This window comes from Mangifera indica, chromosome 1 (genome assembly GCF_011075055.1).
Source record: "Mangifera indica cultivar Alphonso chromosome 1, CATAS_Mindica_2.1, whole genome shotgun sequence".
In the NCBI taxonomy this organism is placed as follows: domain Eukaryota; kingdom Viridiplantae; phylum Streptophyta; class Magnoliopsida; order Sapindales; family Anacardiaceae; genus Mangifera; species Mangifera indica.
The window spans coordinates 779088-801160 of record NC_058137.1 but is presented as its reverse complement, the minus strand read 5'-3'; the positions used below and the strand labels follow the sequence as shown (position 1 = coordinate 801160).

Here is a 22073-nt window from a genome sequence, read left to right as displayed (position 1 = left end):
GATTTTATGAGATACAATCTTGGAGCAGAGGCACATGCATGTTGTTGTACAGTTCCAATCCTGAAGATAATACAATTTGCTTCTATTAAGGTGGTAATATTATCTGAAAAAGGTGATAGAGACTGTTGGCTTCTTAACTCCTGTGGGTCAAATTTGATGGTGTTCAAATTTGAGTTTTAGCTTGATATCTCAACAGTATTTGACTCGATTTAAGTTTAAACTTCAGCATGGTAGCTTGGCACATGTATAATTTGAATCTTCTTTCAATAATACTATTTATTCTGTTAATAATATTACTTATCTTATTAGTAATATTATTTATTTTGTTAGTAATATCATCATTCTATCGACGATCTTTTATAATATTTTTAATCGATTTGAATGATTTCAAACTCATATTAGCAATTATAAATTGAATTGAGCTTGAAGTAGCCTATATTCGGATTTAGTTCAATTTGAATCTAACCCCAACTTTATGTATAAACAGTGATTATTAACATATATAAATAAATTAAGTGTCATTATTTACTTGGATAATTTGAAATAAAGATGATATAAATAATTAGATTATTCAATTACATTATAATATATAGATTTGTTTGTACTTGTTAAAACTCATTATTTGTACATGTTTATTGGCTCGGTTTAAGATCAAATTCAAAATCAATGAGTTAAAACTTAAACTTAATTTGAAAATAATTTTGCTTTAATTTTGAATCGGAACTATAATCAAATTTGGCTATTTTATGGAAAATGAACTTGATACTTGACCTATTTTTTAAAAGGCCGAATGACTAATTCCCACCCAAGGTTTAGTGTAAACTTAAATTTACCTCTGTTAACTTTCAAAAACCTAAATACTCATTCATCTGTTAGTTTTAGTTGTTACAATTAGCGGTAAAATCGTTATTTAGAGATTTTTATTTAAACAAAGAAAAAAATTTTCTTTTTCTCTCTTAGCTTTAAAAACTAACTATTTCCATCTTAGCTTAATTTTAAAAATTAATCTTTCACCCCACCATGTATGTTTTTAGAGTTTTATATTTTTAGAATGAAAGTTGCCCCTCTCAAACTTTGAAATATTGCACTTGCACCCCAAAAACTTCATTTCATCTTTTCAATGACTGTTCTTCTTGGCATTCCTCTCCGATGGCATCTTTCCTCCCTCCCTGGTGGTTTTTTGATGCAAAAACCATCAAAAATCTGATCAGAATGGTTGAATATTTGTGAACAGAGCTTCCTGAAATGATGATGAATCACGACAAAGATCATGGCAAAACATCAATCTTCAGTATCTTTATCTTTGGGAAATGCTGATTTGAGTTTCTTGAAGACCAAGGACGTCAAAGATCAGAGTTTCGCGCTGATCTTTGTCACAATTTATTGTCATTTTAGGAAGCTATGTGGACAAAAATTCAACCATTTCGGTTGGTTTTCGTGGCTGTTCACGATAAAGAAAGTTGCAACTAGTATCAGTGGTCATCTACAAAGAGGAAGAAGGTCGACTGTCATTGGAGAAAGCTTACCAGAGAAGAAAAGTAAAAGAGAAACCCTAGGGGTTAAATAATCACTTTTAAAACTTGGGTAAGAGGAAATTTGTTAGTTTTTAAATTTAAAGAGAAAAATGTGATAACGTATTATTTTTTAATATTTTTAACTAAATAATGATTTTACCCTTAATTGTAACAGTCAAAAGTAATAATGGATGGGTATTTAAATTTTTAAAAGTTAGTAGGGATGAGTTGTATGTATACTAAACTTTGGGTGGGAATAAGTTAGTTGGCCTTTTTAAAAATATCATTGGATCCATCCAATTAGACACCAAAATTTTAAACTCTTTGCATATCGAGAAATCGATCCCAGTTTGAGATTCAAACTGGCCTTCAAAGCAGGTAGGAGACAAGCACGTTTTTCAAGCCATTTTCAAATCTAGCACAAACATAATGGCATTTTCGTGAATAAGCACTTTTTTCAAGTCATTTTCAAAAACTTTACACAGCCAAAGTTTCAAAATCCGAGCGTTCATGGTGTCGTTCTGAAAAAATAAATATTCTGAACCTTGACAAGGCTCAGACGCTGCAACACGAGCCTGCTGGCCTCCGACTCATCTCACTGCTCCGGTACTCCCTCAGTTGCCACTTGTCTTTTCAGCTCTCTCCATTTTCATCACTTACGTTCTGGCTTTAGATCTGCGCCTTTTTGTTTTGTCTTCTTTATGTTTGAATTTGAAGGTAATTTAAAATAGAAGCTTGATTAGAAGAAGATTTAGCTGGAAGAAGAAATAAAGAAGAAAATCGAGATGGTGATGAAAGAAAGAGACGAAGAGCTGGCCTTGTTTCTTGAAATGAGGAGGCGCGAGAAGGAGAAGAGTAATCTTAATCTTCTTGTTCACAGCTCTGAAGATGTCAACAGTAACAGTACTCCTCTAGGTACGGTGTCGTTTTCTCTTCCTTGTTTAGATGTTGACTTTTAAAGATCATCGCACTTTTAGTATATGATGAAATGTTTGTTTATACTACCTGATTGATTCATTGACGATGGCCTAAACAGCTCCTAATAATGGAGGATCTCCTATATCGAAGATTTTGTCGTCTGTTCCGACTCGGAAGACAGCTGCTGATAATTTTTTGAATTCGGAGAATGATAAATCTGATTATGATTGGTAATCTTTCTATAAATATTGGTTCGTTCAAGTATGTGTTGAATAGCATATGATTGATAAAAAACATTGCAATTTTAGGTGGGAAAAAAAAAAATGAAGTCTTTCTTTGAAAGAGAAATCTTTCGCGGATCAAGTCACTTATCCATTCAGTCTCTTTTGCTGCACTTAATTGTCACTGTGATTTGCTTATTTTGAAAGTATATGTTGCTAAATTTTAGACAGAAAGTTCATATACTAGAAATGAACGTGATGTATCTAATGGTGCAACTGCAAGCGTGCGAGTTTCTTCACCTACGATTAGACTGTAATTCTAAATTTTGCATGGAATATTTTTTTTTAAATGTCGATTCAAGTTTAGGCAAGAATGAATGAAGCTGGTTCTGTGTAGATTTTATTTTTTGGTGAAAAATTGAATGTTGATACATGCACATAGGTGGGTTTGACATTTTTGTGATTATAAAGGGCTGTCTTAATATTGTATTTACACGATAGTTTCTGGCAAGGATTGCCCTTTCAGCTTGATGCTAATGCTAAATTTATTTTCATTCAGGCTTCTTACACCACCTGGTACTCCACTGTTTCCTTCTTTGGAGACGATGGAATCACAGAAAACAAAAATGCGTCAAATTGGAATGTCTAATGCTCGTCCAACTGCTTTGAAAACAAGGGTAAGAACTTTTACTTTATGTACTGTTTGCTTTCAAGTTTTTTTAATTATTGCTATCGGCGTGTCCATCTTCTCCTCCACTGTTTTAAAGTTGTTTGATCAGCCTCTGTATCTGATTATGGTTACATATTTATTGAGATTTTTATACTTATCAAGTTCTGGTGGTCTATGGGGTTGTCATTTTCTTGTACATGAGTAGAAAATTGTAGTTTTCCATTTGTCATAATTTGTTAATTCATATTGCCTTGGTGTTGCAGTTACCTAATCTTCAGGAAGAACCTGCTTCAAGAAGTGCTGTAGCATCCAAGGATCCAACTGTGCCGTCTAGACTAAACTCTTCTGGTATTGCCAACAGGAGGCCGTCATCATCTGGTGGTCGAACTTCTGCCACTAGAGCTGCAACACCAACCAGGCAGCCAACTTTAACCACAACAGCTAAGCCTTCAAGACCCTTAACTCCTACTTCAAGGGCCACCTTGCCCTCCTCTAAACCGGTTGCTTCTGCAGTGAGATCCTCAACTCCTACTGTGAGATCCTCAACTCCTAGTAGATCTACTGCACGCTCTTCAACACCAACTGCTAGGCCCACTGCAGCAGCTCCTAAACTAGTACCAAGATCGGCAACTCCAACTTCTAGATCAACATCAAGATCTGCAACACCAACTCGTCGACCGTCAGCCCCTTCCAGTGCACCTAGTGTATCTGCTCCTCCTGTTCGTTCTTCTACAGTATCAAAGTCAGGTTCTACAACTTCGAAAAATCCTGTTCCATCACGTGGCACTTCTCCAACGGTAAAATCTAGGCCTTGGAAACCTTCTGAGATGCCTGGTTTCTCACTTGACGCTCCACCAAATCTAAAGACATCATTGCCTGAGCGGCCAGCTTCAGCTTCTCGGGGCAGGCCAGGGACACAGAGTAACCAATTGTCTTCTGTGGAGGCCAATTCTAACGGAAGACGCAGACAACAGTCTTGCTCTCCTTCAAGAGTAAGGACTTCAAGTGGTAGTGGGAGTTCCATTCCTTTTGTGCGTAAAGCAAATGCTAGTAGTAGTGATGATGTGAATCCAATACTAATGGGAACCAAAATGGTTGAAAGAGTGGTAAACATGCGAAAACTGGTACCACCAAAGCAAGACAACAAAGGCTCTGGCCATAATAATTCTGCTGGGAAATCATCCTCATCTCTTGATAGCTCTGGCTTCGGAAGATCACTCTCAAAGAAATCCCTTGACATGGCTTTGCGACACATGGTATGATTTCATTATAGCGTTACTCATAACTATCACTGAACCAATGCTAGCTTGGATTAATTAATAGGATAAATATAATCATGTACATAATTTGCTTTTAACTAAACATCATTTGGATCTCAATGAATATATATATTTTGTTGATCTATATTTCAGATAACCTTTATTTCAACAGGTTCCTTCTAGTGTTGTTTTCAGCTATATGTCTAATTTGATTCCGCATATATTCTACTACTAAATGCCTTCTCATTTTTTGGCTGTTCTTCATATGAAGGATATAAGAAGAAGCATTCAAGGTAATCTACGGCCTCTAATGACAAACATTCCAGCTTCATCTATGTATAGTGTGAGATCGGGTTCCACAAAGAGTGTTTCAGATTCACCTCTTGCCACAAGAAGCAATGCTAGCTCTGAACCCAGTGTCAACAACAATTTCTCTTGTTTAGATGATATTGAAATGGAATGCAGCAACGATTTTGGAAGTGAGAGAGGAAACTCATCTCCAACAAGCCAGCGTGGTAGGTAACACATGTCCTCTTTGTTATCCATAGGTGGAAAGCTCAACTACCCTAATGCTCAAGAAACAACCTGTTTCTAAAGCGGTAGATGTTGTATTGTGACTTACCGTTCTGTAAAATTTGTTAAATCTGCAGCATATTCTATTTCCAATATCGTTGCTATATTACAGCAGCAGTCAGTTAGATTCGGATGAAATGGATCAACAAATGAACTATTTTTGTTATGAGAGCTATTTGCTTGAACTTAGGACTGATGTATAAGAACTGTGACAATTGGAAATTGATAAGCTCCTGCCATTATTTTTCTGCGGAATTTTTAACATTCAAAAACAGTTATGTCAAAATTCTTCAAGAGTTTCAAGTTGCGATTCTTATTGTTATTCTTTGGTCAATGCCATAATGTGAATCCTGTAAAATGCTATAGCAGTTATCATAAGTAAATAAACTTGCTACATAAATTAATTGGTCTGTGCTCTATCAATTATGCATTCTTTTTTCTTGTAGGATTTGAGGTGTTGCTTGAACAGAAAGTTCTTACGAGGTAATATATTTAATCCCTATATCCGACCAAGTTTGAACTTCTTATTATCGTATTTCCTATTTGGCTGATATTTGGTGACATCTAATAGTGAAGATTCACTCTTAAATTGAATTTATAACGTTAATCATTAAATACTATAAGTAACGCCTAGTGGGTGCCTATGTTTTAAAATCTTATTGGACTGATTAGTTCAACTGGTCCAATACTCAGGAGGGCAAATTGGTCCGGGCAAGTAAAAAATAGGATTTAGGGTTTCAAGGGTGTTGGTGATGAGGAGACATTTAAAATGTAATTAGTTATCGATATCTTACCGTTTCAATACCTCAAAGGTACAATCCCGACTTGAGAAAAAAGCAACCAAAATATGGTAAAACCAAAAAGAGTAAAGCTCAATGCTATTTTGTTTTGGTGTGATTTGGTTTGAAAATATTTGAATACAAAATTTATGGTTTTAGTGAAAATGATTGACTCGGTGAGCTCGTAAACTCCTATTTCAATTCAAACGAGATATCAATAAACCTTTAAAGTTTTTAAATTATAAATTACACTTAAAAATTTAATTTTTTTAATTTTGAATGTAAGAGTAATTACTCTTAAATTTATAAAGTTATGAGGCTTAAATATAATAATTTAAACATTAAAATGTTTAAATAAATTTTTTAAATCAGTTCGGGTAAGCTAATCTAGTTTTTAAGTTTTAGCTTAAATCAAAATTTCATCCATACTGTGAGTTTAATTTTGAGCTTAAGAATCTTAAGGCAATCAAGATGAGCTAGTCCTGGCCACGGGCTGGTTTGACCTGTGAACCGGACCGAAACCAACCCATTCAAAATCACAACTGAAACCGTCAAAACCGGAACCGGTATAAACAAGAATCGAAACCAGATTTTAACGGTTCGATTCCAATTTTAATATTTTCGAACCATGGAACCATCGGTTCATGTCCGGTTTCATGAACCAACGGTTCAAAATTTCATAAACCGGTATATTTTTTTTACATGAACCGGCAAATGCTTGCAAGGAACTGCCATATTTTAATCATTTACTGGACCGGGTCCCCTGCAAAATCTAAAATATGGCTGCTTCTAAAACATTTGCAGGGACCGGTGGCAGTTTGGCTTTTTTTAAAAAAAAATTTAATATAAAATTTTATTTATAAATATTATTCAATCTTTCAAATCTCTTATTTCTCATTCTCATTCTCTTAATTCTTAATACTCTCTCAATTAAATTATCTCAAATTTAATTAAATTCCTTTTTTATTTTTATCAATTCTAATTTTAATTTATATAATTTAATTATTATTATTTTTTATTATACAATTTCATAATTAATTATAGAATTTATCTCTATAATTAATTTTATTTATTATCTATTATTTTTTTCATTATCTTTTATAATTAATTATATAATTTATTTTATTCATTCTCGAAAAATAGTAAATAGAACCACATAGACTTTGATTCTTTTAAATCTCAAATGGATACGTAGAAAATTTAACTGAAAAATTAAATCTAAGTGTTTTTTTAATTTTTTATTCTTAATTATTATAATTATTAATTAAAAAATAAATTGGAATCATAAATTAGAACCAATGGTTTAATGTCGGTTTCGAACTGGGGCCATTAACTGGAACTGTTGATTCCAAACCGATTTACGAACCGTCCTGTAACAGTTCCGGTTCAGAGTTTTTATTTTTTTAAACCGTGAACCGGCGGTTTCGAACCGAAACCGTCGGTTCATGAACCGTGGCCAGGTCTAAGATGAGCTCGACTCGGCCATGAGCCAAACACTATTGGGCTCAATGAAATCAAACATGAGCTTTCCTTTAAAATAATCAAATCTATTTTGAGTCAAAAACTATTTGAATAGGCTTCAATAATTCATTTACACCCTTTGATACAACTTACAATGGTATCTCAGTTAACATTTACATTTACTCTGCTGGAGTTTGACCACAATGAACATAAATTCTCAAACAATGGGTTGAACAATTTTAAAAACATCTCTCTCTCTCTCTCTCTCTTTGCATATACTGAATTGTACTATTGTGTTCATTAGATCACATCTTTGATCCAAAATGTTTCTGATCTGAAAGTATCTTCTATGAATACTAGTACAATTATGGTTGCAAATCAATCATCCAATCTAATTACTTAATTGCAGATGACATTTGTTTCCTTGAAAGGCAGAGATGTAAAGATCAAATAACAAGTTGGCTACACAAAAGCACACCCAAACTTCAGCAAAATTGATACAGGAAAAATAACAAATCTTTCTACAAGAAAAATGCCACATGCCTCAACAAGCACATCATAAAGACTGACTTAAGACACCAATAGTGTGTAATATCATACAAATAAACATCTCTGGATATTACTTTTCATAACAGCAGATTCAACTGGCAGTGTGGTATCCATCAAGCTGCAGCTACAGCCGCAGGAGTAGCAGTGGGCTTAGAGGGAGCAGCAGTAGGAGGAGGAGGGCTACCTGTTTTAGCATCCTTTTTAGGTTCTGAAGGCGGTGGTGGTGGTGGTTTGGGCTTCATGTGAGTCGGAGGATTGTGCTTGAGCTTCACAAGTATTTGTCGCATCCTAGAGAGTTCCGTTGGCTTTCCAGGCTTAGGTCCCTGAATCACAACAATGGAAGGCTTCTTCTTGTCCTGATCTTTCTTCCCCCTTTTCTCTATGGCTGGCACCTCGTAGGGAATCAGTTCAGCAATTGCCTTCCAGCAGGTCTTTGTAGCCTCAGAATGAAACTTCTCCCGATTTGCCAAAAACAGCTGACATATTATATCCAGTACAGAAATTAGGATGTGTAAGATTTGCATAAATTAACACTTCTCATACTAGATCTGTATCAAGTAGTATACCTGAATAATTGATAAATTCAATCCTGAAAACAAAAAACCAAATGATTCTTAGTTTTGCTGATACATATTTTTATCTTCGCGTCCGATTCTTCTGAGTTAGCTTAAATGCTTAATTGTAGCATTCCAATCCCAAGTCTTTAATATAGCACATAAAAAATATAGAAAAGTAGAACTGCCTATTTTCATCATGTTTTATTATCTTCTTAACATGCATTTCATGATACCTTCAAGTCAACAAGTTTACTGTTTACCAACCACCTTCAATGCAATGCCAGACTTAACTGCACATTCTAATTGCCTAAAAAAATTAAACTTCCAATTCTAGGCAAAAAATTTCTTTTAGTGCCTTGTAAATTTCCAAAAAGTAAAACAATGAAAGAAACTATAAAGAAGAATAATTGATAAACACCATCAAACTATGTGCAGTAACAAATATGCCAATGCTTAGCTGGGAAGAGAGGGAGATCAAATCAATGAACTAATTCATACTAATAGAATAAGGTCTGTGCCCTGAATATAGGAATTGGAAACACAGGAGTTCAAGTCTATCAATGAACATTTCGAATAATGTACTTCTTTAAGATTATCGACAACAAGAATCTTTCTTAACATATACCATTAGAACACACAATAATTAACAGCTTCAACCTCTACTATAATATGCAAATTTGTCAAAATAAAGACACGTAAAATAAACATTGACGTAAAAAATAAAAATAAAAATCTATATAGTGTGTAGTCTTATCTCACCTTCTCCTTCTCCCTGTTAAAGCTTTGTTTTTCTCAATTGCAAGGGCACGCTTCTTATAGAACTCAACTTTGTACTGCTCTGCTTCCTCAATAATTTCTTGTAGCATCTCTTTCTCCTTCTTCTCCTTCTCCTCAAGTCTAATAGCATTCTGTCTGTGTATCCTCACAACCAATAACGGTAGAAATCAGCCTAGATCATACTTATGTGTAAACAAATACACATGGCTAATAGAAACATTATACTCTAATTTGCCCGAAATTTAATAAAATTGACCACAATATTAACATGGGAAAGTTGTAATGTGAAAAAGAAAAAAAAGTTATCAATTACTGTACTGATTCTTGATCTATTTGACCATTAGAGAGATCTAATAGTGGCCATTGTTGGCCTACAATGTTACTGGAACGGCTAGTTAAGACCTCCCCAATATCATATCCACTCCAGATTTTGATTTAAAGGCTCATTAATTAAGCAATAAATATAGTTTAATATTTAATTATTCAATTAAAAGTGAACCATAAATATATGCATAAGCATGATTATCAGAAGATTGAAAAAAAATTTAATAAGTTGAAACCGAAATAATTTAATATCTTTTACAAATCTCTACAGAATTATATAGTGAAATCGCCAGCTCACCTACGCCACTCTCTGAGAGCAAAGCCTTCCTCCGGCGGCATCTCGGCCGGCGGTGGTAAGATCGAATCGTCCAGTCCAACTAGACCTCCATGAAAACTCTTACCGTTTTGCTCCGGCGAGAAAGTTGTGAATCCGCCACCGGCAGAGTATATAGACGGCGGCGATGGAGTATCCGGCACCGGATTCGATGAGAAGATTTCATCTCCGATGCCATACGACTGGCTAGGGAATATAGGCGACGAGTCACCGGCCGATTCCTTTATGGTGTCGACGTCGAAGTTGGAGAAAGATGCGTCAAATCGCTGCGCAGAAAGACGAGGATCGTAGCCGTCGTCATCGAAGGGCCGAGTCGATCCGCTGAGTCGTGACTCGTCACCGAATGAGCCGGTAAACGATGACATGATTCGGACTGTGACCCCTGACGATCTCTCCGTCAAATGTTTCGGTGAAGATTGAAGACTAAATTACTCGCTGTCCTTGAAAAAAATTTTTAGTGTGGTGCAATGCAAAATTACTGCTACGGCAAACGTGTCAGATTATGAATGGGTTTATTTACTGTGATAGCGAATGAAAAATTGACATGTCATTAGGTAGAATGGGAATCTACTATTTCTGATGTTTAACTGATTTAGACAGCGCCACCTTTTGCTTAACTGTCCCCACCACCTCTACTATTCATCATCAATTGCGTGACAGAAGGTTCCACAACGTGGAATCCTACGGCGAGTGAGTGTTTAGGTGTGATCGCGGGCCACGCTTCTGATAGACACACACTTGTGATTCGTTGAAACATCCCATGTGTCCGACTTACAAGGCTTTTTCAATATTGAAGTTTTATAATAATATTTTACGTATAATTTATATTATATAATTAAATTATTTTAAATAAAAATTAAAACAAATACATTATATAATCATACAAAAATACATCGATTTTATTTATAATATTACCTATACTTTTTAGATAGTTATATATGTTATATTTAGGACTATAAATAAATTAAGTCGTTCAGTTATTATTTATAACTCAATTTGATTATTATCAAATCGAATATAAGTTTATTGTTACTTAATTTAAAGAGTTTGTAACACAGTTTTATTATAATACTAATAAACTCTGAAAAATTTGAAATTTTAATAATAAATTTGAGCGTTTAGCTCAAGTTTTTATTTTCAGTCTTGAATTTTGTTTTGAACCAACAATATTTTGAACACATTGAGTTTGAATTTAAATTTAAAAATTAAATAATTGTATTGAATAAAACTTAAATTAAATGATAATTAGTTTGACTTATATGCACTCTTAATTGCATCAATCTTGCAATGTTTTCAACAATGAAAAAAATAAAAGAACAGTGAGAGTGATCATTGGAAGGGTTCGCCGGTTGAGCCCCATAGGTAAATATACTTCCAATACTATTTCAATAAATTGTGATTGATTCAACAGCATATTTTTATGAGAGTAGAAAATTGGTCTACAAAATTAAACCTTTTAACTTCTTGGTACATCCTTTGCACTTCCTGAGCCTAGGCCTAGATTGCATTGAGTAGGTACATGGGTGTCCTTAAATAGGTCAAATTTTAACTGTGTACTTGGGTTGGGCCTCTTATTATTGCCCTTCAATTCTTTTTTGTTTTGGGCCCACCTTCTCAGAACTTTTATTAACGCTTGAATTTTTCGATTGTAATTATTCATTTTGACGTTAATAGACATGGGGACTATTGTGTTAGACAGAAAGCTAAATTCAAGTTAAGACAGATCAAATTAATGTTTGCGTTAACTTGAATGTAGTTACTCATTATAAATTTATTGACAAATTTATCTTATTTCACAACATTTCATATTTTTTATGACTTTCTTTTTTTATAACATTTTTTTTAATAGTTTTTTTTACAAATTTATCACTAATTCAAATTAAATTTGATAGTTTTAATTTGAGTTTGAACTAATTACAGCTCGAGCTCCAATTAATTTGAGTTTATCATAATAATCATTGTAATAATGCACATAGAGGTATTGCATTGTCATCTTTTATTCTTGAAAAGATCAAATTGTAATTTATTTTCCTTATTTAAGTGATTAAACTTTCAAAATTTTCTATCAAATCAATTAAACTTTTAAATTGTTCTATTAAAAGGATACAACTTTCATTATTTCCTATTAAAGGTGATAAACTAATTATTTTATTTAAAAAACAAAACAAAATATACAATTCTAATTATATTTTTTTTAATATATTCAATATAAAATATCAAAACTTTAGTATTTTCTACAAGAAAATTTAAAAGTTAGATTCATTTAATATCAAAGTGTAAAATTCAGTCCATTTAGTTAAAAAAAAAGGTTTAATTTTAATGGAAAAAATGTGATAGGATAATATATTTGGGAATAAAAAAACTACATTAATAATTTATCTTTAATTAATTTTATTACCTTATTAAATTTGTTATATAATTAAATGTTGCATTAATGATATAATAAAATTTACAATAATATTTTATTACTAAATAATATAAAGGATAAGTCTGACTACTTAATATCTAATATTTTTATTATTACTATATACTAAATGCCATAATTATCTCTCTCTCTCTCTCTATATATATATATATATATAAATTTACTAAAGACAATATTAATGGGTACATTTTAATATATTTTTGTGATAATTTTTACATTAAAAATATTATTTTAATTAATTAAATCCTTAGAGTTGGGGTAGCCACCTTAACTTAATATTTGGTTTAAAATAAATCAAATTTTAGGTGGAGTAGTCTCAATTTGAGTTTGAAAGCTAACTCGAATATAGTGAGATACGAATAAATTCGTTTTTTCAATTATTTTTTATTTTTGTTGACAACCCTTTTTTCAACAAATTTTATTTTTTTATTTCTAGTTTATTTTTAATGAATTCATCTATTATTTAAATTATTTTTTTAATTTAAATTGAATTAAAGCTAACTTTTACAACAACTCAATTTAACTCAAATACGTGTTATTAATCATATAATTATTAGTCTCCAATTTGACAAAAGCCAAAAAATTTTCCCTATTATATAATTGAAATTTCTTTTATTCTAACAAGTATTTCCAAAGAAAGAAAATTGAAAATTTGTCAACAAAATAATGAATAAGATTATCCTCAATATTAAAAAAAAAACGCTTAAAGAAAATGAAATTTAAAAGAGCTCCCGATCAAACGGTTTACAAGCAGCCGCTTCAACATAACCCCTTGCTTGAGTGCCACGTGTGATAGCTGGTCCCACCTCATCACAAAGAGCATGAGCTTCCACTCGCTTTTCCGCTGCAAGAATCCGTACCTCTAGGTATTTTCGTAAATTTAGATAGAACCAACACTAAAAAATTAATAAACCTCGAACCCTTGGCCTATAAATATAGAAGCCACTCTCGCTTTTGAACCCGTCGAAAGAGAGGGGGGGACACTGTGCGAAGAAAGAGGGAAAAGCCTGGAGGTCCTTAGTGTGAGAGAGAGGAGAGAAAAAAAAGATTCAAAAGATTTCAAAATCTTCTAGAAAATTTCTCACATTTTAAAGTTTTTACTTCTTTGTACACTCAGCTGTGCGATCAGAGAGTGTTTTGAATGAGTCGTTTAGGGTACAAATCCGTGGTTTATCACGGCGATATTTGTTTGGGAGAATTGGATACTATTCCGGTGTCGGACAAGATTTTGCAGTTTCCAAACAACGAGATTCGGATTCACCACTTGTCTCCCGGCAGCGAGCGATGCATTCCTCTCTCAATTCTCCATACGATTTCTTCATCCTCGTTGCGTTGTAAGCTCGAATCTTCGTCTCCAGTTGAACAACCTAATTTGATCAATCTTCACGCCGCTTGCTACTACGAATTGAAGGTGTTATTAAGTTATAATTTCCATTTGAACTGTCTGTCGTTTGTTAATGTGAAATGTCAGTGGATTTGATTGTAATTATGACTGAATAATTTGATAGACTGACTCAATTGAATTAAATGGTATTAAATTTGTATTAATTGGTTATACAGACGGCGGTTGTGGTTTTTGGAGATGAGGAGGTTCACCTGGTGGCGATGCCAAGTAAGCAGAAGAAGTATCCGTGCTTTTGGTGCTATGCGGTTCCCTTGGGTCTGTACAATTCCTGTTTAGGAATGTTGAATTTAAGGTGTTTAGCGATTGTATTTGATCTTGATGAAACACTTATTGTTGCCAACACGATGAAGTCGTTTGAGGATAGAATTGAGGCTCTTAGAGCTTGGGTTGCTCGAGAGACTGATTCAATTCGGGCTGCTGGAATGACTACTGAGTTGAAGCGATGCTTGGATGATCGAATGTTGTTGAAGCAGTACACAGAGAATGATTTTGTGATGGATAATGGAAAGATGTTTAAGATTCAACAGGAGGAGGTTCCTTCACTGTCTGATAACCATGAGAGAATTGTTCGACCTGTGATCAGATTGCAGGAAAGGAATCTTGTTCTCACGAGGATCAATCCTGAGGTTTGGTGCAATTCATTGTTTTGAAGCTATTATTATTATTATTATTATTGTTATTATTATTATGATTATTATTATTATTTTGTGCATGAAATTTGTCCACTACTTGTGATTAATTCGGATTGTATGGAGTAATCAATGTAAAATTAGTTTGATATGGTGAATTTGTCAAAATCTTGTGTTTCCATGATTAGAGGGTAGAAATTAAATTGCGCCAGCCTGTGCAATGATGATGACCCATTGTGTGCTTGACTACCTGCAACTTTCATAGATATGACACTTTGATTAATTATTGAGTAGCAGAATCAGTGATTGCATTAAAGAAATCATGGATGTATGTAATGTTTGGTCATGGAAGCTAAAATGTATTTTGTAATTCGTTTTTCCTGACATAGGAGTTTTAGAATGTTGCAGTAACTCTATCTGCCAGTTTTATTGTTCTTATTGGGTGATATTGGAGTGATAGCATACATTGTGTCCTGTTATGTGATATTTTTGAGTATCATGAACTTCTGTGGTCTTTTAGGATGATGCTCAGGACTTGCATGGACTTCATCTAGTGTATTCATTCATTAAATATATGATTTACTAGTACTTAATTTTACATGAGTAATATATTGGGCATATCAAGTGTGACCATCACCTGAACTGAAATGTTAGGTGGTTCTCTTTATCTGATTGTTAGTGGTTCTCTTTATCTGATTGTTAGTGGTTCTTTTGTTTATGTAGAATCGTGATACTAGTGTGCTTGTGAGGTTACGACCTGCATGGGAAGATTTGAAAAGTTATTTGATTGCGAAAGGACGCAAGAGGTTTGAAGTGTATGTTTGTACCATGGCTGAAAGAGATTATGCCTTAGAAATGTGGAGGCTTTTAGACCCTGAGGCACACTTGATAAGTTCAAAGCAACTCCTGGATCGTGTTGTTTGTGTGAAATCAGGCATGTAACCTATTTTCTAAGAATATTTTTTGCCTTTGTTCATACTGGGATATTGATGTGCTGTTTTACTATAACATGTAATTGGTGGAAGTTGTTCTATCTTTTATGTTATACTAGATTATTTTGTCAAACCACAGTGTTTTTTTTTTTTTACTTTTATATATTCATTGTCAGTTAAGTTGTTTCTGATCTTGCAAATTCTTTTCATAAGTGCACTATTGAACCTGGAATATGAAATATTTACTGCTGGGGCTTGAGTAGCCCACCTCGGTTTTTCTTTCATGTCATTTTAAAAAAAATTCTATTATTTTAACAGGTTCCAAGAAATCTTTGTTAAATGTCTTTCAGCATGGAATGTGCCATCCAAAGATGGCAATGGTGATTGATGATCGTTGTAAGGTTTGGGAAGATAAGGACCAACCTCGAGTTCATGTAGTTCCTGCGTTCAGTCCGTATTATGCTCCTCAAGCTGAGGTTCAAAGTTTCTATCTGTAATGTTAAATTGATATATGTGTTTTTTCCTTTCTTGAGTACGTTATCATATTATTTCTTTGGATTATTGATATAAATGTAATAACGCTAAAGATTCTCTGTTTAATTCTTTTCTGTTTCTCTCTCTCTCTGGTTACCAGACAGCAAGTGCTGTTCCAGTCCTTTGTGTGGCAAGAAATGTTGCTTGTAATGTCAGAGGTTACTTTTTTAAGTAAGATCTGTTTTTTTTGTGTTTTTAAAATCTTATTGATGTTTATGCAGTCTTAATTGTTATTTTATTTTATTTTATTTCTTATGCCATTTTTTTTCCAGGGAGTTTGATGAGAATTTATTACGAAGAATATCTGAAATCTCCTATGAGGATGATATGATAAATTTGCCACCTGCTCCTGATGTGAGCAATTACTTGATCTCAGAGGTACTTGAACTGAAACTATATAATTTCTAATTTGTTGAATAAAAGTACATGTTTTTCTTTGTATGCTAATGTAGATGTTACTGAATTGCAGGATGCCAGTTTTGTACCAAATGGCAATACCAACACCCCAGTCGGTGAAGGAATGAATGGAGTTGAAGTGGAGAGGAGATTGAACCAACTGGTATGTTTAGAGTATTCATATGGTTAAAAATTATTTCCAGAAGACCTGGGTTGATTGGGACTGAGTCTTTACTGGTTAAGGCATAATTGACTTCATCTACAATTATTGATGAACCATAATTTTTTTTGCTAATAACAAGCTTTTCCCATTGTTAGTTCTTACTTCTTTTACATGTATTATATTGGAAATTTTAAGAATTTTCTCCTACATTGATATTATTTCTTGTATTCTAGGATGAGAAGTATGTTGTGGACTCAGCTGTGAACCCTATGAAGAATAATTTTGATTTGAAATCTGAAACTTCTCAGCCACCAGTTGCAATTAATCTGAATGCCACTGGTCCAACATCTTCAGCAACACTCATTCCTTCGCAAAGTATGGACTTAATAAGGAAATTCTTTATTTAAAAAATAAGGGTATGATGCCTTGAATTTTGTTCTCATAATTTGTTTTGAATTTACTATAGAACCTAGTTTGCTTGGGGCTCCTATTAGGCGAGAGAACAGCTCTGTGAGGCCTGGTTTAGATTTAAGGAATCAAAGCTCAAGTCAGCCTCCTCTTCTACCTCGATTACCTGTGCAAACATCATCATCCTCGATGCAAGCACAGGGTGGCTGGATAATGGAAGAAGATGTTAACCGAGTGTATCAAAATAATCAACCAGGTTCAAGTTCAACTGGTGTACTTTCACATGCATCCCAAGGGAAGGGTGAAGAGGTATGATTGAATTTTCTTTGGATGTTCATGAGACATACATTGATAATGTTTATATTTATGTGCAAGGACTAGTGTGAGCATTATTAAATGATTATCTAATTAAGGTTTTGTTATCTATAGGCAACTAATTTGCATAGACAAGACATTCTACCAACAACTCAGCCTTCAGGTTTGTGACTCTATTGACAACTGAATTAGTCTGAATAAAATATATTTATTGGTTGCAAAATCCATTTCTTACCTCATCCTGAAAATATCTAATTGAACTTTCCTTGTTTTGAAACATTTTGCAGGTAAATGAAGTCACTTTTGTCATAAGATGTTATTTGTTAGTGTGTACTTGCTAGGAGAAAAAGAATCATAGCACATACCTAATGTAAAGAACATTAGTGACAACATCTTATTAAATTAATTTGTGATTAAGGTTGGGCTGTTCAGAGCTTAAAGCCTGACCTGGGGATAATCAAATGGCTATTTTAGATTTATTAAATTACACTGTTGGACTTTTATTGCATGCAATGATAAGCTTATCTTAGGTTGTATTGGGTGTAACTTATATGATTATGTAGTCATATAGAAGATTTCGTTGCTGATTGAAGTTCTTGCAGAGGTTGGTGTATCACAAAATCATGCATCCTCTAATGGCAAAGAGGCTCAGATTGATGGTGGAAAAATGAACTTCCTACCATCCCATCTGTCTATTGGTGTGCTGCAAGAAATTGGAAAGAGATGTAGCTCAAAGGTACACAGTGCTTTGCCTTGAAGTTTTGTAGCCATTTTACATGCCTCGTGATCCTTGTAACATATAATGTCTGATGGTGCAGGTTGAGTTCAGGTCTGTTGTAAGCACCAGTAAGGATTTGCAATTTTCTGTTGAGGTCAGTGAAAATTTTGATTTTTCTTGGTTATTCATTTATCTTTATTGTATTGTGAAATCATCAGCATTGTGATTTTGAATTGTCTTTATATTTGAATTTCAGATAGAATAGTTTGAATTAGCATTTGTTATTTTATTATTGTGTAATTGCTTAAGGACATGGACAATGTTATTGAAATTTGTGGAATGCTGTTTTCTGTTTTCTTGGTTTTGTTTGTTTTAGTCACTTAGAGGGTTCATTGTCATCATAAATTTGTTTGTTAGGCAATTGAAAGTTATGGAAATACTTGAAATGTAAGAAGTTAGATTCTTTAAACCCATTTCTCACTCTTTATTTTTTAATCTAAAAGAGAGCATATGTTGATTGCTTACTGACTCTTGCAAGGTTTTGTAATTCAGGTTTTGTTCACCGGTGAGAAGATAGGTGTTGGAATGGGTAAGACAAGGAAGGATGCTCAACAGCAAGCTGCTGAGAATGCCTTGCATAGCTTAGCAGGTAAAAACGTTCACTAGTTACTTTTGTCACATACTTTTCATTGTTTAAGATTTTTTTCACTGTTACAGGTCATTTTTATATTGTATTTTCTTTAATGTGACTCAAGGAACTTTGGAGCTTTGACGTGTGTCTAACCAGTTGGATATAAATTGTTGAAGTGGTAGATTAGTAAGAAAATCTTTGTTTGTAGAGGGTGATGGTTAAAACTGCTTTTGTTGGGAGTGATATTCTTTGTTGTCGGATATGTTGTTTCCTTGGATTAAGGGATTATTGTTTATCTTATGAATGACACTACATTTATCGATTTGTATGATAATGAAGTTAGTGGATATGCACTGGAAAACTTGTCATCTCTATATTTTATTTTATTTGAGCTTTTCTCTGGTTCTTTTTTGTTTCTGAGTAAAGCAATAATATATTTTGTGTGCATTGTATTTCAGAAAAGTATGTAGCATATGTAACACCTCGCTCTGGAGCTGTGGACAGAGATTTTGATAAGCTTTCTCTGGAAAATGAAAATGGATTTCTGTGGGAGACTGTCAATCCTGAATCAGATGAAGGGCCAAAAGAAGATGAGTTACGCAAAGAAAGCACTCCTGAGGTGGGAATTCCTAGTGATGCTTTCAATAGTTGATTTGATTTCTTTGTTCAAAAACATAGGTGAGGCTTGGATAAAGGGTATGTGGGCAAGAAATTTCCAGATCAGGGGTAGTGTTATCTGGGGAGAAACCACTCCTTTTTTGGATTTTGCATTGCACCAAGGTGTGAGAGCTAGAACACTGAAAGGGGAGTGAGCTGGATTCATATCTGCTACTTCTGCCTTGACCAGGCTGCGGTATTTCTATTTAAGAGGTAAGGGCTTGGTGGTCAGTCTCTAGTTTCTACCCATTATCCAAGTACTCCCATGTATTTTTAGATTTTTTTTTTTTTGATATTAATGAGATTAATATTTTCTCTGTAGTATCCTTGTCAGTGTGAATATACATTTAGTTGGGATTTTCTCCTCATTTCTCTATCATTCTAGTAGAAAGTATGATGTTGTTTATTGATAACTCTAATTATGGCATTTGAATCTATCAATGAGTTCCTTGAAAGTATTTTTGTATATTTTCAAAATTGACATAAAAGATACATACATACACATATATATATGTGTGTGTAGTCATTCTCTAGTCAGGATCTCTTGATCTAAATTTGATCAGGACCATATATATTCACATACATTGAACTAAAATGATATTTTACAATCTAGATCGAATGGTGTATATGCATGGTCCTGATAAATTTATATCAGGATGACTTGGCTAGAGAATCATTCTATATACATGCTTTTCGTAAACACTATATTCTGTTAAGCCTGACAATTATGTAAATCTAGAATGACTCGTATATACAAACCTGTGAAATTAAGTACTAGTCTGTTCAACATTATTTTTCCGTTTTAGATGAGGAGATCACTGAACTATGATGTGGCTTGTGATTTTTCATATAATGTTTGTAGACCAAAATGATTTTTTTTTTTTTTTTTTGTGTTCAAATGCATTTTCAGGCTGCTGATGTTGAACCTGGGAGTACTTCCTCCAGTTTTGTAAATCAGCAAGTGCAAAAACGTGGCAATTTCCCCAGGTAACATAATGTTCGCCTTCTCATGTTCTCTTTAAATCCATTTATAAATAATGGAAATTTTAGGGTTTGCATTTGGTAGATTTTAATGATAGGATTGAGAGGCTTCATTGGTGGGATGGCTTCATGCGTGCCTTTTTTTCTTGCTTCCCTATTCTGGGATTGTTGTAATGCCCTTGAACGCTGGGCTTTTATTTGTTCACTTGATACCTTGAAAAATTATGTTTATAGAAAACATGAGCAAATATAACTTAGAGCTTGGTGATAGTTGATCTTTAGTTTCTTATATGAGTACTTTGTGGATTTTTCCAGATCACCACAGTTTATTCCGAGCAAACGGTCAAAGGAAGAACTTCATGGTTCAGAAAGTTTACCATCCTCTCGACAGCAGAAGAATGGGCATTCTGTTACATGAAAAACAGTAAAGTGTAGAATAGACCCAGATCAAAGAGAGAAAAATGGTCCATTTGTACATTCATCTGCCCACTTTCCCCAGCAGAGCCGAAGTTGGCTCCGTTGGAGGTGAATACATCTCTTCTTTAATTTTGTTTTGCTTTGAAGAGATGATCTGTCCCTTTTCATTACACACTTTTTCCGCCTGTAGTGAATGTCAAGGGCAGAGCTTACCCCCGGACCAAATAGAGTCTCATCTTGGTTTTGTAGATATATGAAATTATTATTCATGTTTCTTCACTCACCTTTTTAATAATTTGCACCAGTTCTGAATCTTAAATTACAATTATATTATGCAGTTTTTGCTTTTGAGTAGAAAATAAATACTGGAGAATGACTAGTCAAATTGAATAGTGACTTTATTTGGTGGTGGACTTGCCTGATACCACAATACATTGATCTTAGTATGACTGGTATTTTAACTTGGGATGGCTGCAGAGGTGCCGGTGGCGGCTCTTGGTGGCCAAGTTTGAACGGATTTGAATCAGAGGTGTAGATTTGAGCAGGAGACACGAAACAAAAGGGAGAGAAGAAAACCTAATTGCCAAAACGAAAGAGAACGAAAGAGAAAGAGAGTGAGAAAACGGAAGTGTTTTGAAGGTGAGAGAGAAAGCGTAAAGATTTTGTTAGAATAAATAATGCATTCTAGTACACATATTTGAGCTTTTTTATACAAGAATAGACAAATCACTGGTGGCCCTTCATGTTTTGTTTCTGATTCAGTTGAGCTCCTGTATGTCCGGCATTGCCTTTCGATCCTTATACTCCAATAAAGTTTTACAACACCTATATAAGATCCGCGGAGGTTTCAAACTTTGCGGCCACTCGAAGCTTTGCTTCATTTTGATTTGGGACTGGAGAAATTATACATGCGGATACGGCTGCCATTCTTTATATATCAAGTACCTGATAACTCTGGTATACATTCACTAATAAAATAAATGCTGGGCATCACAAATAATACCATACAACTGTTATAGGGTCAAGGAATGAAGTTGATACGTATGTACATACAAGAAGCCTTCACGCTTTACTGTTCATGGCAGGTTACTACAAAAATTCGGAGATGAGTTGCACAGTTACAGTTAATAACTAATGGAGCATCTTTCTTCCCTGTTCTACTATACATATGTTACAGCAACCCCAAATTAGTTAGAGGCATCTGTAGCGTTCTACGACCCCATTGGATGTCATTTTGCACTACATTACTTCCGAATCTTTCTTCCCTGGTATCCTGTTCTTCTTTGGCTAGAGAAAGGTCATCAAGATGTTTAACGTCAGTTTGCAATGGTGTTTTGTTAGGCTCCTCTTCTTCTTTGTCTAAACGAGGAACATCAAGTTTTCTGGTTACCTCGAAAATTTTCACCTTTTGCGGATCACTCTCAGGTTCTTGCTTCTCTTCTAACTGGATATTAGCTAATCTCAGTAAATTAAATAGAATAGGAAAAACGTACACACATGTCACATTGTATCTACAGTTAAATGAC

General features: G+C 33.9%; 3 protein-coding genes across 7 annotated transcripts; 2 read left to right on the top strand and 1 right to left on the bottom strand.

Annotated features, from left to right (window-relative positions):
• Positions 1 to 1818: 1818 nt before the first annotated feature.
• On the top strand, positions 1819 to 5410 carry LOC123216561 (zonadhesin-like). Of its 3 annotated transcripts, none has more exons than XM_044638936.1 (6): positions 1819 to 2120; positions 2246 to 2429; positions 2551 to 2662; positions 3213 to 3330; positions 3587 to 4579; positions 4854 to 5410. In XM_044638936.1, exons 2-6 carry the CDS (start codon positions 2300 to 2302, stop codon positions 5103 to 5105), a joined length of 1605 nt encoding a protein of 534 aa, XP_044494871.1. In that variant the 5' UTR covers positions 1819 to 2120; positions 2246 to 2299; the 3' UTR covers positions 5106 to 5410. The 3 variants fall into 3 exon arrangements, with proteins under 3 accessions (XP_044494871.1, XP_044494126.1, XP_044493318.1); XM_044638191.1 differs by having other exon boundaries at positions 1820 to 2120; positions 2232 to 2429; XM_044637383.1 differs by having other exon boundaries at positions 1820 to 2429.
• A 2356-nt stretch (positions 5411 to 7766) lies between these two features.
• LOC123227707 (clathrin light chain 3-like) lies at positions 7767 to 10409 on the bottom strand. The gene is given in 4 exon segments (XM_044652824.1): positions 7767 to 8420; positions 9261 to 9280; positions 9283 to 9413; positions 9901 to 10409. Coding segments are annotated over 4 exon segments (915 nt in total). The 5' UTR covers positions 10302 to 10409; the 3' UTR covers positions 7767 to 8057.
• Positions 10410 to 13309: 2900 nt separating this feature from the next.
• LOC123209157 (RNA polymerase II C-terminal domain phosphatase-like 2) lies at positions 13310 to 21965 on the top strand. Of its 3 annotated transcripts, XR_006500978.1 has the most exons (18): positions 13310 to 13772; positions 13922 to 14392; positions 15119 to 15329; positions 15646 to 15803; positions 15962 to 16032; positions 16134 to 16239; positions 16331 to 16420; positions 16654 to 16795; positions 16887 to 17137; positions 17258 to 17306; positions 17746 to 17879; positions 17962 to 18015; positions 18414 to 18510; positions 18951 to 19111; positions 20060 to 20136; positions 20446 to 20655; positions 21025 to 21186; positions 21310 to 21965. XR_006500978.1 is itself a non-coding variant. In XM_044626969.1 (16 exons), the coding sequence occupies exons 1-16, from the start codon at positions 13503 to 13505 to the stop codon at positions 20546 to 20548; spliced, it is 2445 nt and encodes an 814-aa protein (XP_044482904.1). In that variant the 5' UTR covers positions 13310 to 13502; the 3' UTR covers positions 20549 to 20851. The 3 variants fall into 3 exon arrangements, 1 of the variants encoding a protein (XP_044482904.1); XM_044626969.1 differs by lacking the exons at positions 21025 to 21186; positions 21310 to 21965 and having other exon boundaries at positions 20446 to 20851; XR_006500979.1 differs by lacking the exons at positions 21025 to 21186; positions 21310 to 21965 and having other exon boundaries at positions 18951 to 19362; positions 20446 to 20851.
• The last annotated feature ends 108 nt before the right edge of the window (positions 21966 to 22073 follow it).